The sequence below is a fragment of the Gobius niger genome, assembly GCF_951799975.1.
Source record: "Gobius niger genome assembly, chromosome: 5".
NCBI lineage: Eukaryota > Metazoa > Chordata > Actinopteri > Gobiiformes > Gobiidae > Gobius > Gobius niger.
This window is the reverse complement of record NC_136856.1, coordinates 11,048,476-11,067,652: the sequence shown is the minus strand read 5'-3', so window position 1 is coordinate 11,067,652 and position 19,177 is coordinate 11,048,476. Positions and strand designations below refer to the sequence as shown.

At 43.1% G+C, this 19,177-nt stretch overlaps 1 protein-coding gene across 16 annotated transcripts in view; it reads left to right on the top strand.

Annotated features, from left to right (window-relative positions):
* tenm2a (teneurin transmembrane protein 2a) overlaps positions 1–19,177 on the top strand; it is a 385,466-nt gene that overhangs the window by 168,899 nt on the left and 197,390 nt on the right. For 2 of the 16 annotated variants that reach the window (XM_079556150.1, XM_079556149.1), the window contains exon 1: positions 3,009–3,682. The exons of the other annotated variants lie outside the window; for them this stretch is intronic. In XM_079556150.1, coding sequence (XP_079412276.1) covers positions 3,634–3,682 — 49 coding nt within the window. In that variant the 5' untranslated portion in view covers positions 3,009–3,633. Of the gene's footprint in view, positions 1–3,008; positions 3,683–19,177 lie in introns of those variants that run through there. 16 annotated transcript variants of the gene reach the window in all.

The window sequence follows — 19,177 nt, the reverse complement described above, 5'->3', positions numbered from 1 at the left end:
ATCGACGCGAACCTCATCTAGGAATCCGCCGTCGCTGCCCGCACTCCCGCTGATTCTTCTACGGGACACACTTTCAACTTTAATATGATGAAGCCGTAACCGAGGCCCCTCCCCACCACCCTGGCGTCGCGCTGTAAATCGGGCTGCCAAAACATGTGTCTGCAATGCATTGAAGACAAAGATGAGATAAGATGGTCCAACAGTGGGGGGATTCGCCAACGGAACAGCAAAGGCTATTACCAGAAAAGGGCAAGGGATTGTGTGGGATAGAAGATCGGCCTTAACAATTAGCATCACAGGACGCTGGGTAAACTACCATCTCACAGGACTCAAATAGAATAAATGTGTATTTTGCAGACTTTGACCCGAGCTATTTTCTTTTTGCTCTCAGCTATTTTCAAAGAGGCTATACCAATTCTTTTATACTTGTAGAGGAGAGTTGCCCGTTGAAGAGTGCTGTGTTCGCAGACATTTGTGGCTAAAAGAGATTGCTACGTGGCGTCTGCAGTGTATTATAAACAATTGTAAATCCTGAAGTAGCACTGATGCTATAGACAATTGGCCTGGTGGAGGGATGTTAAGATTGATTTTGGACCATGAGCTACTTCTTCTGTACAATCAGCAAGCTTTTTCTTCAGTGTGAAAAGGGGAAAATTTGGCTCAAGGCACTTAACAATTTATTAGCAGTGACAAAGCTTTAGAATGTGGCTCTTTCTTTAAACTTGGTAAGTAAGTAAGTGCTTTATTTGTCATTGAAATAGTGTTCAGGCTGCTGCTGCGACTGAGCGCGCCACCACTGTGGGTCAACCTGACCAGCATGTTTTTGTAGGTAGAGGAAACCGCAGCATCCGGAGGAAACCTGGCTGGCTGCCTTCAGTGCTCCTCTGATCCTCTAACACGGTGCAGCGCCTCCTGGGTTTGTCCCCATTGCAGAGCGTGGTGTCCTGCACTGGACAGCTCCACCTCCTCCTTCCTCTTCCTCCTGCGCAGCTCCCTCCGCTTCACAACAGTCTTGCACCATCTTCTGCAAGAGCTTAGCAGTTAATCTGTTGATTCTCTGGTGAACACCCATTAGCCAGAACAATAGAAGGCATATGTGTTTTTTTAGCTGTGAGTCTCGCCCGGATACCTCCTCGTTTCTCCCTTTTTTGTTTCCTGTAACTCCTCTTGTGCTGCAGATGTAGGGGGCTCTTGGTGCCTCTTCAGTGTTTCAGAAGAAGAAATGTGTATCCAGTAAAACAACGTGAAACACAGAAACCACAAATGCAGTTAGCAAAAAAAAGCCAAAAATGCAGCTGTACCGAGAGTGAGGGAGGTTGCTGCCTGTTTACGTGTCACCATGAAAGAAAACAGGCCTGTGTTCAGTTTACGTCCAACTTGTTTTTCCACAAATAATATACTTCCTGAACATGTGCAGTGTCTGAGGTTTAACGCCAAATGTCCCTCCTTCGATATTGTAAAAGTCTCTATTATGGTGACACAAAGGCTTACTTTGAATATGAATGACTGTAGCGTGTCCTTCCTATATATTACACATACTTTACCATATCACCTGCATCAGAGCGGCGGGCTTCTATTGTGCAGCTGCTCTCATTTCTGCGTGATAGATGGCGTGGAGGAATGTCACGTGAAGTGTTGGAAAATGAGCCTGACAGTGGCCCTCAGGAGTGCTGCCTCGGCTTTGGCCTCCCCCCCCCTCGCCTCCTCTCTCTCCCCCACGCTTCTCCTCTCCGCGACGCACACCTACTTTTTGTCCTACCCACTGTCGCTACTCGCACAACCGCAATTTCTACCTGCTCTTCAATACAGATAAGTGTATTGTTCTGTACGGACTCTTTGATCAATGTCCGCTTGGATTTCTGTATCATCATTCTTCTCTGGCTTGCGGTACAAAGCCCTTACATTTTGAATTATGTAACAGGGAAAGAAATGCGGCTCGACATTGTGGGCAATCTGAAATATATACCTTAAATATTATCCCTCTTAGTCATCTGATTCAGTTATAAGTGAATGCATAATAGCGTTTGAGCAGCCTTGACGAGCCTGCATACTAATGGGCTGAATTTAAATCTCCGAGTGCTAAAAGCTGATGAGAAAATCTCGCTATGTAAATTTCCTCTTCATTTTATATTATGGGGATAGCCATGCTGCTGATTGTATATGACAATTTGTCTGCCCTCTGCTGGGCACTGCTAGACCTCCACTCACCTCCTAACCTGCGCCCATTATGTCGTGTAGCCTTTCAAATTCAGATGTTTTTAAGCCATGCGGTGTGTATTTATGTAGGAAATGTCACTTCTGAGACGCGTGAGGCGCTGGTCGCGTTTAGCCTGTCTGTTGCAATAAAGAAAATCCCATTATATCCGGCGACAGCTTTTTGTTTTTGTACGGCTAAATTTTGCTTTTGCTGCGGCTTGTCCTTGCTGCACACTTCAACACTGCTCTTTTTAGCATCATTACATGGACGCGAGCATACCCATGTGAGACTTGACATATTGCTGGCTTTCCCTGCTGCAGTGTCCTATGCCCTTACCTCCTCCCTCCTTCCCCTGCTCCCTTTCCTACCGTTCTGCATGCTTGCTCTACCTCCTAGTCTACTCCTCCTACCGTGTTTCTGCCCTCTCCGTGTCTCCTCCTGCCACCTGCTCCCTTGGGCCCCCCGTATCTAATATCATACCATTCTCTCTCCTCTACCTTTGATGCTTTGGCACATCCTTGCGGTTCTGTCACTTTCTTCCACATTGTGGGTTTTTATTGCATTGCCCCCATTCTACCAAACCCATCTTTCTTTCTTTTTTTTTTTTTAGCCACCACTTTTTTTTTCACCCCCCTTTCCCCTCACTGTCTGCTTATTCGTTAGCCGTCGCCGTCATCCTTTTGCACCCCCCCCTCCTCTCCATCCCTCCCGATGGTGCGGCGGAGGAGAGATAGAGCGAGCGGGCGGGTGGGCGAGCGAGCGAGAGGAGGGGAGGGAGGAGAGAGAAAGTGCATGTGCCGCTGTTGTATCCAGTGTGCTCGCAGTCTCAGCTGTGAGCGTGTCGAGGATGGAGTCGCGGCCACGTCTTTGCCTCGCTTGGCTCAAAGGCACTTTCTTTTTGCACTCTCCGTCTCTCCCCGTCTGCCCGTTCCCCCGTGCCTTCGCCGGCCTTGATGTGTGACGGATCAAGCGTGAAAAAGGGACTGAGGACTTGAAACACAGGCTAAGAGAACAGCCCGCCGGTGTTCTTGAATTAAAGAGGAAAGCGGTGAAGGAGGAGGAGAAAGGGAGAAAGCCACCAGTCACAAAGCTCGGCAGTTTTTTTTCGGGGGGTTGCTTTCTCTCCCCGCATCGCCGCTGTGCTACACGTGTCTCCTGGCTTCTGAGTGCCGCGCGCGCCGCTCCAGATACAGACTCCCGGGAGAAGGAAGGAGTGGAGCAAGCAGCGGCGGGGCGAGTGAGCGACCAAGGACGAGGCGCACACAGGCAGGCAGGCAGTGAGGACTTTTGTATAAGAAGAGAGGAGAGGACACAAAAGGAGGCAAAACATTGAGAATCAGGAAAGAAGGACTCTTGCGGGAGTGGAGGGGAGAGGAGTGTGGAGGAGAGCAGAAAAGGGAAGAGGGTTTGACAGGAAGACAGTCAAGTACGGAGCCATGCATCACTCGGGCACGGGAAGAGCCAAGACCCTCTCTCACGAGACAGGTAAGACCCTATGTTACCTCTACAGCGTCGGGGCAGGTGGCACCCATCGATTGTCCATGTGGAAACAATAGTAGCGCACCAGCCCTCAGCGTGGTCAGGAGGGGTCTTTAATAATTTCACATGATTTCTGCTTATAAATTTTGGATTTGAGTGCTCGGAGGAATGTAGGTTAGCCCATCTAAGTATATATGTGCATGGGGTGGTCTAGGGGAATGCATGCTTGCCAGTGCGGCAGCGATCAAACGGCATACATTTGAATAGGACCTGACTTTGATGTGCGCTTGAAGTTATGACTGGCATCCTCCAGTGCCAGCTGCCGCCGCTCCTATCCGTATTCTGCCCATGTGTCTGTGTTTGGCTTATAAATTCCGCATGTGTGGCCGCCCTTAGCTTTTTGAGTATGCCAATTGATGGTAATTAGGGTGATTGACAGGCAGATGATGGCACCGAATTAGGGGGGCAAAAACAGAGAAAATGTCCGGGGCACAGGTCGGCTTGTTCCTCTTGAATCCGTAATTTATTCATGTGTGTGTTCCTCAATATTTACAAGGTTATTTTGTTGGTATTTGCCTTTCAAATTCAACCCTGATGAATTGATTGAATATTTAGAAGCGACGTGGTTATCATTTGGAAATCAAAGTGGCCTGATGTGTTTCATGTTTGCACAGCAGCAGGGGTGCAAGAGTTTAGACGCCCGATAAACAAAAAAAAACAGGCTTTGGAAAGTCACTGTCTTTGAAGGTATTTACCTGTATGCATGTGGGATAATAGTTGTTTGATTGCCTCGTGGGCGTGAGGGGACTTGCTAGCACTCGTCAAGCTAATCAAACAGCACCCACTGACAATCACAACGTGGCACAACCTCCTCTCTCGCGACACATCTGCCTGCGATCTGAACAAACAATTTATCCTCTTTTTTTTTTTTTTCCTCTCTCTTTTTGCGTACACAAGCCAGACAGGTGTGCCATTTGAGGATTTTCTTAAAAGCGACATTGTCCAAGGGAAATAAAGGCCTCACTCAACAAGCCTCATTCGCCCACATTTTATTCACAAGCATCTCGACACTTCCCCGCACGCACATCTGTTCCACGGATAGGACCCAGCGGTGGATAAATGCTCCCTTTCTGATTGCCGCCACCGATGGGAACGTGATTGGCATGGCAGACCCGTTGCCATGGTGACTAATTAGCAGGGTCCTGATTGGGTGTTTGGTGCGGGTTGGTTTTATGAAGACAGATGACAGATCCGCGGTGCACTTCCTGTCCCGTGCACATTGGGGGGGGGGTGCGATGGTGGTGCTGGTTGCTGGCGGTTTCCCATTGGGCGGATGGGACCCCCTGCCACGGGGACAGTCACGGGCACCCTGCAGGACAACTCAAGGCTCAGCTGTCATCCAAACAGGCTCATGCGGGTTTGAGAAAGATGTCGTGCAGCGACGGGGCTTATACAAATATTAGCGCATGCATATAATTTGATGTTTTTGCAGCTGGGTCGTGCAAAGCGCTGATATCCATCATGGGACTTTTGAGATTTAGATTGTACATTTAGTGAAGATCCTCTCTTTGGCGAAAGTTTAGCGATACTTCGGAACATTCAAACTGCATAGGTACTGCACTGTGATGGAAAACCTTTGTAAAACGTACACTGTATAGATAAAACGATTGTTGCGCACTATTTCCATTCACATTTTGAATAGATTTTTTTTTATTGACACAAATGATTAGACTAAACTGAAACTATGTCTTATAAAACAAAACAAAGTCACATAAATCACATGATTGAGCCGTATTAATATATTTTTTACGATTGTTGTTTATTTATTTTGTGCAACATTAGTGTCATAAATGTTTAAGAGCTTGTTATCTTAATAGCCCCTGAACACGGTAACACTACTGTTATCATTTCATTTCCCACAACGGAACATGCAAAGACACACACTGTGTTCCAAATGACGCATTAGCAAACTGACATTAGCAACCTACAGTATCTATATGAAAAGTATATATACTGTTAATCATTTATCAGCACCTGTGAACTGTAAACACCGCCGCGTGATAGCGCTCGCGGCTAAATTAGCGATAAACTAAGCTTAGTTCAAATAACACCCGCTGTATGTGACAATAAACAAGCCGATTTGCCCCTGTTTTGTGGATTAGCTATAGGGCATGTGAGGGAGACATAGGTGTGATTGGGTCCATCTGTGGCACAGAGGCACCGACAGTGACACCAGCCCCCTTTTTGTTAGCGCGCTGCCAAACCGCGGGCTAGCACAGGTGCGCAAAATGTCTGTCATACTAATCAAAGGCCTTTATAATGAAAACCGAATGTAATAATAATCTGCAGCTATTGAAATGTGTTAAAGAGAGAGGGACGAATGTGGCAGCAATTGTGCTTTTTGGGCTAATTCTTTTGTTTTCATTGTATCGCGGTTCCTATTCACCGCGGCTTTCCGTGACGTCTTGACAGTTAAAAGGCAATTTTACATAATATTTCATTGGAGAGTGGAAGAGCGGGGCTGCATTTATGCGTCATTAAAAACAATGCGTTTCCTTCAGGTGACTTAACAAGGTAATTATATGTAGGCCTGGTGTAACCATAGCGACAAATAGAAACTAGAATAGAAAGTTGAACTCTAATGTTATATCTCTCAATTTGAATAAAACAAAAGTGTGGCGATAAAGCAGTTAAAGAGAGTTTGAAACTTAGCTGGGTAGTAAAAGTTACTTTTTAAAGAATATTTAGGAACAGCTTTATTTGAACATACAATAACTAATAGTATTAAGCGGTTGAGTAACTTGCCGAAGTTGTCTATGCGTTGGTTTCAACAGCCGCATATTGATAATAAGTCATTTACTGTAATTATATTGTATAGTATCTGAATTTTCACCAATTCAATATGTTTATTTAAAATTAAAACCTAAAACCGTTTTGTTACTTTACTTAGATATTAGAACATGTTAGTTCATTCTTTCTACGCAGGCACTATCAATCTAAAATAACAATACTTTCATTCTTCAATCATTTTTTGCTACACTCTATCCTTCTCTGCCCTCTCTTAAGTATCCAAGAATCTAGCAAATCGAATTAGAAATAAAATCTGCCTGAAAATGAGGTATACATACGGCAGATTTAATCCAAACTGTGCACAATACCTAATCCGAAACCATTAAAGAAAAACAATGATTCTGAGATTAAGAGGACTGTGAGCTTTCCCCTCTGCTCCTCTCCTCCATCCGTCCTGCCTGTCTCTCTGTGTCAAGCACCAGCTCCACCTAATGGCCTCTGCCGGTACTGAATCAAACACACACTGACACTGACTGACACACACGCGCTTTGATCAAAACGGCCGGGTCTCATAGCAGGAAGGACCAGCCGCTGTAGTTAGAAAGCCACTGAGATAATGGTGGTGATTTGGGGTCGGATGCTATTTTATTGGACTGATGGCCGCACGCGGGGGGGGGGGGGGGGGGGGGGGGGGGTGAGGTGGGGGCGAGTGGAGCAGGCAGGAGCTGGAGGGGTTGTGGAAAGGGGGAGAAAGGTGATTGGAACCGGCAGAGAGGGAGAGAAGAGGGGGGAAAAACAGTAATTGAAGAAGATGTTTTTGTCACCGCTAAACAAATAAGCATGCGCGGAAACAGATGGTAATAAAGTTCTGTTAGTCGACACGCGTGCACGCAAGTCCACGCGCGCACGACGAGATAATGTAGGGTACTGGGCTTACAAGTCATTAAGATTTGCCTCAAATGTGAGCTTTCAAGAGTATTGCACATTTTAATTTTCTGTCACATTATTGGAACAAAAAAAGGCGTTTTTCTCCTTCATGTCATTTGTCGTCTGTGTAGGGATTTGTCAAAGGATTTTCACATTTTTAATGCCGGATGCCTTGTCTGCAGAAAACTTTTAGTTTATATTGGCTTGGGAGTAGCACAACATTGTAATCCTTTACTTGCGGTTTACAAAAAAACACAAGCAAGGTAGAGACTGTAATCCTATGCATACGTAATGGCATTGATAGTGCTTTTTTTCTATTCACATCCATAATGCAAGAATGATTTCCGTAGCTTTTTTTTTTTTACTTTGAAAACATGTTCAAGTTCTCATTCCCAAGCCAAAGCGCAAGGTCTTTGTCATTAAGATGTAGCCTGTAAAGTGAGTCGTCTTCAGACACTCATGGTTATCTGCCTTTTGTCCCGTCTTCCTCGGCGCCCCGTCCATCTGTCATATTCCGCCTGTTGCCACTTTTCCTCCTGCCTGGCTTTATTCCAAACACCCTCTGCCATCTCCGCACCTTTCCCGTTCACTTTAGGGAAATTAGTTTTTCTCTGCTCTCCGGTTACGCCCCAAAATGCGATCTTCTTGTGTGTGCGATGTTTGAAAGTGATGTGTCCTCATTCACCGCCATTGCATTTTGTTTCTTGCTGTGCGATACATTATGGATTTCGCTTGTATTTTTTTCCCCTTTTCCTCTTTCCCCACACCCCACTTGAGCATGTTTTGTCCTCGCAGCTCAAGGTCAGACGGAAGATTGCTTTTAGCCCCCTGTGTCCCTTCCGCCGATGCGACAGGCTCTTTATTGTAGGGACGCGGCTCATAGGGACGCCTGTGCATTTGGGTGTAATAACAGTGGCTTTGAATCAAAGGGAGGAGCATGGAGGAGGAAGGGCCGCAATGGAAATTTATGGTGGGGGGAACTCCTATTGCCATTCTTGTTGCCCGTAAAATACTAAAAAGCTTCATTGGACGTCACAATATGGGGAAAAAATGTTATATAGTCACTGCCTTCATATTACGTATTGGAATAAAATCTATCTATACTGTATACACAACTCAAACTGAATATCCTGATGAAAAGTTGTCTTCTTTACACTTCCCCTTTTGCCATAATGTTTATTCATACTAGTCCGAAGCCTATGTAAAATGATTTACATGTCTATATATTTTTGTATTTTTGAATTGCAACTCTGGAAGACCCTTCTCCACATCTTTAGCCAGGATTTTGGTGAGGATTACAACGGTTAGACTATTAAATGTGGACTAATAATTTAATAACCTACAGATTTAATCAGATTACATCACAATCTGCACAAACCAAAACACAATTACCGGTGCTAAAATAGCCTCGCAAAATGTATTGCAGTAACCTGAAGGAAACAAGGCGACATTTAGGACACATAAGTCTAGACACAATCCTGATCAATCCTTTGGGGTAGCATTTTAAATGTGTTTTCCGACGCTTATATCTGCAAGACTGCATGAGGCGTGTGGGAGAGAGGGAAGCCGCCCGTTGGATTTTGCATTATTTACTGTGTCCAGCTGCTGATTAGGTAAGCACTGGTGCGTCGCTGCCATTGAAAAACCCGCCGCGCCGCTTTGACTTTGATGAAATGAAAGAAAATCACTGGAGTTAACACAGCCAACATCCGAATTATTGAACAAAAGCGAAATTCCACCGACACATTTGCATCTGTAAATATTTAATGCACGTATTGAATTTTGTGCTGCAAAGAGCATGTGGTTGGTTTTTGTACGGACGGTTGGAGGTATTAATTTTCTCAGTGGTGATTTGGGTGAGTAAAGGGCTGGCAGGCTAACCGGTGTTCCCAGCATGCTTTTGGGCGCTCTGGGTGTGTGTAAGTATATGTGTGTGTGCGCCTGATCAGTGAGCTGGCTGCTTTTCTGCTTGACTAGCCTGGCTGCTCATCCATCTGTACCATCTGCATGTGGCGCTGCCATGTGTGTCACCTATACCCAACACCCTGGGCCTCCTATCTGACCACAGCCGCACCTGACCTGCCATTGTGCCTTTTATCTTCTCATTCAAAATAGACATTGTGGTTCGTTTTAAAGCCAAACCCAGGGCAGATACTGGGGGAAACAAATCTAAAGATGTGCGGCTTTACATTTGAGTATTTCGGGAAGGTGAGATTATTATTAAAGAAATCATGGGAGGAAAAAGTGAGTACACCGTTTTGAATTTCTTGCAATTCTGCCTAAATTGGTCATAAAGTGTGGTCTGATCTGTATTAAAATCCAAGAATGAGTAAACTAATACCATTTTACATTTTATTATATTTTTTATTGGCCATAACATTTAAACATTCACCGGACAGTGTGGAATAAGTAAGTGAACCCAGGAATCTCGCTGAACTGCAACAGTTTTGTAATCATCCTGATCATTGTGAGTATCTAATCTGCAAGTACAGGAAATGTCTGGATGAAGTTATTGTTGCCAAAAAACAGCAATTTAATACAAGGGTTCACTCACTTAGTCCATGCTGTCCTTTGAATGTCTACATGCTGTGCCCAATATGTTAAAAATATGATAAAATGTAAATGTTTGGGTGGTATTAGTTCAAGCAGACACTGTTTACTCATTCTTGTGATTTTAATGCAGATCAGACCACATTTTATGAGCAATTTAGGCAGAAATGTAAGTAATTCAAAAAGGTGTACTCACTTTTTCCTCCCACTGTAAATGAAAGCTAGTTTTTGTTATACTTTTTCTGCATAATGCCATAAGCCATTGATGTTTTTCAAGCCAATCCACCCATCGTGCCAGCCCCAAGTTACGATGAATAAAAAGTATAGCTCCAGGAAGGGCATCTGGTGTAAATTCATGCCACTCCATTGAAGAATTATGCTATTATTCCGCTTTTTTGCGCAGTAGTGATTTTGCAGTTTCCATATTATTGCCATGTTTCCCAATAGTAAGAGTCTGTGTCCATGTGTTTCCATGTTATTAACATAATGATCATGTTATTGCTTTTTTTTGCTATATGCTATGTTATATTCTTTTGCATGCCATGGAGCCAAAAGCTTTGAAAACATTGACTTAAATGACGGCAAACAGTTTTATTTATTCACCATGTCCACCCCTCACTGCCTCGTCATTGTGCTCCTATCAGAAACACGTTCTCCTTTTCATCAAAAACCTAATTTACAACGCGAAAACAAAAACATTGCAGTTAATTTAAGCCCCCTTCATTGACTGGATATTAATACGAGAGCTAATATTCTTTTTTAGAGGCAAATCCATTAGCCCTATTCTTTTTAATTTTCCTCAAAGCACGGGGCCATCACATCCTCAATCAGCGGGCCCCGCGTGGGAAGCAGTGTTCTCCCATTTGTTAGCCATGCAACGCTAGCGCACTAAGTGATCGATCCATGCCACCGCTAACTATGTGACAGATGAAAGTGTCACAATTACAGTCATGGCGAAGTGACAAATTGATCCGAGTGTTCGCGGTGTAGAGGAGTTTTTGTCTTGGAGGTGCCATCCCTCACGCGCACCGCCTCATTATACCTTCTGGGCCGACAGCGGTGACTCATGGACTCATCACGCTGCTGTTTGTAAACTCCAAACTCGACTAACCATACGAAAATACATCCTTCATCATATATAATGGAGGCTATGGCTTTGCTGTCTCTGCGCTATGAATGAGAGGACGCATACTTTTACTTTTGCAAATTTTGGAAAAGGATTTGCGTCTCCCTCTATTTGTTTTGGACTTTTATTCCAGGCAGTTTTTTTCCCCCCTGTCGTGGCCGCCATTTTAGGGCTTTTCTCTATTGAGAAGATAGAAATTGATAGATTTTGAATTCTGAATTCCTCACTGTGAAAGCCTATAGAGTCACCATAGAGATACGCCATGTAGGAAAGATAGTAGCTAAACACGAAAGAAAAAGCAGAGAAAAGAAGAGACAATGAAGTATTTGACATGATAAAATCTACATTCATTTATATTATAACCAGTCTATTTATAACTAGTCTAACCAGTTGTAACAACACAATCCTTACAGTCCATATAATCCCTACACAATAGAGAATTATAATATCAGTTGCCATATTTTTTTTTTTATAAGAAGAAGTACTAGTATGATTTTATTCATACTTTTTACCATATGGTTGTTTTGTTAAAATAATACCCTTTACTTTGGTATACTCATAATAAGACATAAGATGTGTTTTTTATCGGTTGAAGACAAAACAATGAGACCAGAAGAAGCAGCAGTGTCTAGACATAAGCAATTATTTCACAAGCAGACGATATCAGTGTGGGAGCAGGCCCTTGAACCTGAGCTATAGTGAATAGCAATTGTTTGTATCGGGGCCTAACTTGTGGCACTGGAAGTCGGTCCGCTAACCAAGTGCATCCTGTAGCTACATCCATTTTAGTATTTGGTCCACCTCTATAAGAGCGGCTGTGCATACGTATTTCCTTCTCTGCTAATATCGCTCTCCCCACAGCCCTGACTCCATCTGTCTGAACTCCTCACCCTCTCTTTTGTTCTCACACTCCGGAGCCCTCCTCGGGTCGGACTGATTAAAATAAAAAGAGGAGAGTCTACCTTTCCCCGGGCCCAAACTCTGAGTCACTGCGCGGCTCCAGCTTTCATGTCGCCACACTTGAGAAATCGAATTAAGGCAGCGGAAGAGCGAATGTTTTGGGAGATTTTTTTTTCTATATTGGTGTCCAAAATACAAATCGTTAGAAAATGCAGGTAGACTCGTAGCATGCAGGGATTTGCATATTGGTTTGGCGTAGGCTTTACTTACCTGAAGGAACATTGGCTTGACATTTGTAAGGCAATGGGAACACTTTAACGATTATTTCAAGATGTACTCCACCCAAGGCACACGTAGGTGGCAAAAAAAGCGTTCGATATGCAGTGAGTCAACAGGGGGAAAATGCCTATTTCAACAATGGTTTCTGTACGTGCTGATTTTTTGATGCTCTGATGTCAAAATTGGCCAGATTATTAGCAACTAAATACATGTAGGTGGCTTGTTCATAATAATATAATTTCAGAGCACCAGATTATACGCAGTTTTGCTACTTTTTCTGAACAAGAGCATTCCAAAAAGTGCATATCGAAGCAGTGGGAACTAGGCCTAATCGACATGCATCTAGAGCAGAAACTGTTTGCCGGGATGCTTTAGGAAAAGTAGGTCAAACATGGGATTGTTTCATAATTTCAGCAAATGAATCGGCATCATCAACGCAATTCTATTCCGACGTGTCACCGCTTTGGTACCGCACTTTCTACCAACCTTAAAGGGGATATAACGTGCAAAATGGACCTTTTTTAAGCTAAATGCTCATCAAAAACTAAACTGCAGTAGTATTTCACTTGATTCGTGCGGCTTTGAGTCCGCCTGTTTGGATTTTGTTGCACATTTTTAAAACCCATAACCCATCACCGACATTTTTTGAGCGTTTCTGCATTCATATCTGTTAATCACGGTGCCATCGATTTGCCACCATGCCTTCAGCTGAATGTGAAAGCTCTTTGTTATTCTCACTGCTGCCTGTTTTTTTTTTTTCCTTTTTGTGAGCTGTTAGACGCATCCAATGAGAATGTTTCAAACTTTTCTCTCTGAAATTAACTTAAAATGGTGTTGGAACCGATTGAAATCAGTGACATTTTCTCCTCTATTTTGACGAACTTCTATATAAAAAATAAAAAAAACTCATAACAGTTTCGACTTATAGTGCCCGCAACTCATTCTCTTGTTTTGGTTCAGAATTGTAAAAGGTCACTACAGTGCACAGTAAGCAATTTATCTGGCCCAATTCTGCGGGAACGATATCGGCTTCACATCCAGCTCTTTAATTTCCGTAATAATTTGCTTCTAAGTCAAATTCTGTGCTCTGCGAACAGGGATACGAAGGTGCGGCTGCCGTAGCATTTCTGTCCGGTGATAGGGGACGCGGTAACCTTGCCTTGGGGACACGGACGACGGAGTGAAATAGCCTTTTTTACATTCATATGTGTTTGCTATACTAATGGCCAATGCTTAAGGGGATGATGAGGGTATATGGTCCGTGCAATGGGGCAGTGGGGGCAGCCAAATGATCCAATCCATCATAACCAATCACCTGTGTCCAAAGCGGGGCCCGGGGGTCAATCACGGCCCGAATTTGAAATAAAGTGCACTATCTGTTACTGTCATTGAGAGCAGGTGATTCATACTGGTTATTAATATTGCTCAATGGGGTGTTAGTGTAGTAAATTTCAATTGGCAATTTGAGAAAATCTCGCAAATGAAATCGTCATCGTACGCCTGCAATTTCATTACTTCCTGACTGACGGGTGGCTCGAGGGAAATTTTCTCGTCTGTTCGCAGCCCTATAGGTTTAAGCGCTCTTGACACCTGTAGCCAATATGCGGATGTGTAGTCGACCTCCTTTGTTATTGTGGATGTGATTATTGCGGCTCAGTGGGTGGTGTTTCCGGAGGTGGTAAGTGGGAAGCCTTCTTCACTATGACTTGCTTCTCAAACCAGCTCCTTGTCCACGGGTGGGGCTAAATAAAGGAATGTGAGAGTGACTGGTCATTTGTACCAGGCTCCACAGTGCATCCAAAATAAGATCCATACTTGGTAGGATGTGCAGTGGGTGGAAATATTGAGTGCACCGTGTCATTTGTTACATTTCTGCCTAAATTGGTCATAAAATGTGATCTGATCTTTATTAAAATCACGAGATTGAGTACACAGTGTCTGCTTAAACTAATACCACCCAAACATTTACATTTTATCATTTTTTTTAATGGCCACAACATGCAAACATTCACAGGAGAGAGAGGAATAAGTAAGTGAACCCCTATATTAAATAGCTGTTTTAGTTGCACAATGATCAGGATGAATCTTGGACCATTCCTCTTTACAAAACTGCTGCAGTTCAGCGATATTCCTGGGTTCAGTCACTTATTCCACGCTGTCCTGTAAATGTATACATGTTATGGCCAATGAATCTTCAATCAATCAATAATCTTTGTCATTAACATAGGGAGAGTCCTTTTTCCAAACATTTTGTACATCTTTAAAACATGGACAGACTTGTTTTGATAGAGCTAAATCTCTTTTAAATTATTTTGGCACACCACGGTCCATTCGCTCTTCTAAATAGGTGCGTCTCCTTTCTGACACCCTGTCATTCTGGACTCTCTCTCGCGCCTCACTGTCTCCCTCTCCCCCCCCCCTCTCTTGTCCGGTGTGTATGTGTGAACATGCGTGCGCGCTCAGACTGATGCTGCAGTGATGGGCCTGGCCAAATGCCAGCTCTTACACACTTCCATTAGCATCGCGAAGGCTGGCCGTAGATTGCTATTGATTGAATATGGCCTCTATTCATAGGCCGGAGAGATGGAGGCGCACACACAAAAAGATACACGCTCACACAAGAACACTGAGACCAGACTCAAGCGTTTGAGAGGAGTGTTTGAGTCTGACTTTGACAATGTTTTATTCATTCACTAAAGGATAAATTATGTGGTAAAACAAACATGGTAGACAAGCAGAATGTGGGCAGATATTGTTTTAACATTTATTGTTTGACATGGCACAATAAAAATACCAGATTTATTGCAATTTTTTTTTTCTTTCTTCTAGAATAAGCACGGGAGCAAAGAAAAGTTATGAAATATAATCAAACTGAACCATAATTTAAAAGTTGGCTTGTGAATTGCCAAATCTGCGCAAAGATTGTTGAATAAAGAACTAAATCTTTAATAATTGCAGTTCCCAAAAAAAGTAAGACAAAGTTTTATCTCTTACTTTCCTGCTAATTTCCCCAAATAATGTGCAATCATATTAAGCCTTAACGGTATAGTCCTTATGTAAGCACAGCTCATGTGTAAAAAACAGTGCGCCTCGTTCGGATCTGGCCACATTGAGTGACTGCGCGCTCACTCTGACACAGGCCGGAGGACAGGGCACTTGTCAATGGGCTGAGCTTTGGATTTTAAACCAATCAATGGCGAGTGACTGGACCCCGAAGCCACTTGGTAATGAGAACCACTTGAGCGCTCGATCTCCATATACTCCGCGTCCGCCGCCTCGTCTCAGTCCACGTCAGCCTGGCCCCTCTGTCACCGCTGCTCTGTTTTTATCTCAACATGTTGTTATTTTCCAGCGCTCTTCTCGCTCGCCCTTTGCCCCTCTCCCACAAGATCATATACTCACTGTTCTGCAGCCGCGCAGCTCAAAGTCTCCCTCGCTTTCTCTAAGTGTCTTCTCTTTGCGATGTTGCTAGAGGATCATGCAGCCGTCACCTATTGACCCATCATGAGCGCTGGACATTTCCCTGTAGACCTAAGTGTGAAAAATAACTTAATACGACTAACAAAATGGCGTAGTGTCGGTATTTCCCCTGTGCAAATCATCACATCATGGCTACTATTATTTTACTTGGACCAACAGCTTGTGTATTCTGGCTTTGTTTCGTACTAATATAATATTATCAAGTCTATCAAGTTTCAAATGAAGCAATACACTGTATCCAAACAAGATCTAGCTTCGCAAATCTGAATTTTTATCAGTATTCCTATTCATTCTCTATTGTATAAATGTCTAAACTGTACATTTATTACTTTTAAGTTGACAAAAAGAGCATGTTGGCTGTGCCCCATAGCGTCAAAGACAATATGAATAATGCATTATTGTGGCTCCTGTAACATAATCTGACATCATCTTTACAAACTCTCCGAATGGTGCAGGAATTTCATTAAGCTTCCACATGATAAAGCATATATATCTTCAGCAGAAAAGGCGCGATAGTGTACTTGCAGGTGTTCAGTCCAAACAGCTGCATCTCTATTGTTTCCTATTGTATGTGTGTGCATATGCGGCGGTGTGTGAGTGGCGCACGGAGAGGGGATTAGGGATGTAATGCAGGATTATCCAGCAGGTAGACTCACCACTTCTTCAGCGGGAGGAGAGATGGAGAGGCACGGAGAGGAGAGAGAGAAAGGGAAAGGTGTCGGCGCTAAATAATTTGCTTGTTTTTAGGAATGTTATTGTGTGCTCTATTTCCAATGTTAGCTTTAGGAATGATTCACTTCACATGGACGCCACATCGTCTATTATACACTTTTATCATTTTAAAAAGAGATGAGTTCAATGATGCTTTAGTTATATATCTTAAGCCATGATTTGGACAAGGCTTACACACTGTTTCAAGATTAAAGTTTGCAGTCAGATCAGATACAGCATCCTCTTTCCATAGCACACAAGCATCACAAAAAAAAGACAGAATTGAGTCCCGTTTTAGACCCAAAAGGTTCTGATTTGACCTTGATCTGGTGGTCCTTGCAAGGTCAGATATTTTATGAGGTTATAGTTGGTGTGAAAATGTTGAGAACTGGGCAAAAGATGCGTCTCAAACAATGACTTATATGTTACATTCCTTTAAATACATTAGAAGGTGAACCAAATAAAGCTATTTTGTAATTTATTTGTAAAAAAAAAAAAAAAAAATCTATAGGAAAAAGTACCTGGTAGACACAGTAAAAGCCTCCCACACACTTTGATATTTATACAAGTACGGAAAGTAAATATCCCCATACCTGCGCAGACTCCTGAGATCCGCTGCTTATTACAGTTATAAAGCCATGGCACACTGAAGATTTACAAATCTTTGTTCTTGTGACAGAAATAGCAAACAAACTCAGTTCCCATGGAGCTCCCAGCGCTCCTGCCTCCATATTGTATGAAGCTAGTCAGCCCTGTATCTCGAGGGCTAAGCCATTTTAATGATTTATAGACAGACGTAAGATTTTAAACTCTACCCGGTGACACGCTGGTTGCTAATGCATGACCTGACGTTGTGTGGGAAGAGAAGAAAGACAAAAGTTGTAGTCTGAACATAAAGACACGATGCTCTGTGTAATAGGATCAAATCACTTATGCATTCATATTTATACCAATTGTATGAAGAGCACAGACATTAAAGATCTCCTTCAGGGCTAAATGCTATACAAGCTCTATCTTTGGCCCATTGGATTATTTGGCCTCATTTCATTAATCCCTGAAGATGGATTCACCAGCATTATCAATGTGTTCACTCTGAGATTCATAAACTCTCATCTTATCTTATGCTGATTTGTCAACATCCGCTTGAGGGGAACGTCTGAGTGACTCTTGCCTGGAAGTCAGAGCTGGAGGGCAAGAAGAATATCCCAAATGGAAAGCAAAGTGATATCACCTGAAAAAGCAAATCACATCATCAACTTCTGCCTTTGTCATGTGTCAGGGGTAAATTCACATTAATACGGAACCCTAAAACGATATAATCAGATACAGCATCTGAACTCGATCATTTGAGCAAGCATCTATCCTGTATCTGGCTGTATGGAACATATTGCAGCTTATATTGCTTAAAGCCACACCGCGTAGAATTTTACCCAATAAACAACATTGAAATTCACACATTTATTTCATGACAGATATTTTCATAATTGAAATATATAACATAACAAACATGTGTTTTTGCTGTGAGCGACTCACCTCTCCAAAGACATGACTGTAACTTTCCTAGGAGTGGGTACGTCTCCGGCTCGTTGCCATGGAGATGTCGAATAAAGTCAGCAGAATTGAAGATTTAAAGCGGTTAGGTCCTCATCCAGATCCATTCTTGGATTACCCACTGCAGTAATAGCATTTTGTGTGTTGAGCTGGTCATAGGAGTATGTTTTACACTGATGGCAACTGTATAGTCCAAAATATTGCGCAGTGTCCCTTTAAAATATGGCTAAGAATGTATTTATTTTCTAAACTTAATTTAAAGCCTTTTTATTTTGTGTTGAAAACTGCGCTGTATTGATGGTCTAAGAGGCAGAAGTGTAAAATCCACTACTGTATCGTGTGGATTTTTTGATTTTTTAAAATAGGCATCAAACATCTTTTTTCTTCTTCTTTTGATCATGGACTAAAAATACAACAAACAAGGCCATGATAAGGATACAAACAAGGCCAAGTTGTTTGCCGCCATACGCTCTCCTCACTCCCCCGTTTTGCTTTTGTATGTATGTAACAACATTGGCTTCCTTCCGTGCGAGCTCTTGACACTGCGCACATCGCTGTTCAGCTATAATGACGCACCCTGTATATAATGAGGCTCGGGGCATTGCCGTGTTCAAAGTGAGTTTTATTTAGTGGCGCGTGCCGCTTTCCCAAGGTCCCAGCTGCCTTTGGAGTGTGCACATCAGCGCCCGGCACGTGTTATTAAAACCTATGCAACAACCCCGATTGTGTGTTCCTCAATTTAATGCCTACAGGAGGGCCATCCACTCGCACGCATTACCGTCCCGGGACTACAAGGCACTATCTGTAGCATTTTGTAATTGTTTTGGACTAATCCGCGCTTTAATATGTCTCTCGCAGCGGGGAGGCCTTCACGCTTAATAGACACTTTGGATTTGTTTAATTATGTCTAGTAGTGCGATTGCCAGAAGGCGGGGGGGGTTAAGCAAAGGAAGTGCGGGGCTATTTCGGGGGCTTCCTTTGACTGTTGCTTATGAGTATATATAAGAAATGGAGAAGGTTACATAAGTTAAGACATAAAGCAAACTTGTGAAATGTCAGCGCAGGAAAGTGAAAATCAATGCGCTTCGGGGGTTGTGCGCGTTTTGCAAAAGTCACGGAAGAGCGGAGAACACAGTGTTTAGTTGGGTTTAGTGCTATGGAAAACATGCGGTGTGAAATTGTATGGA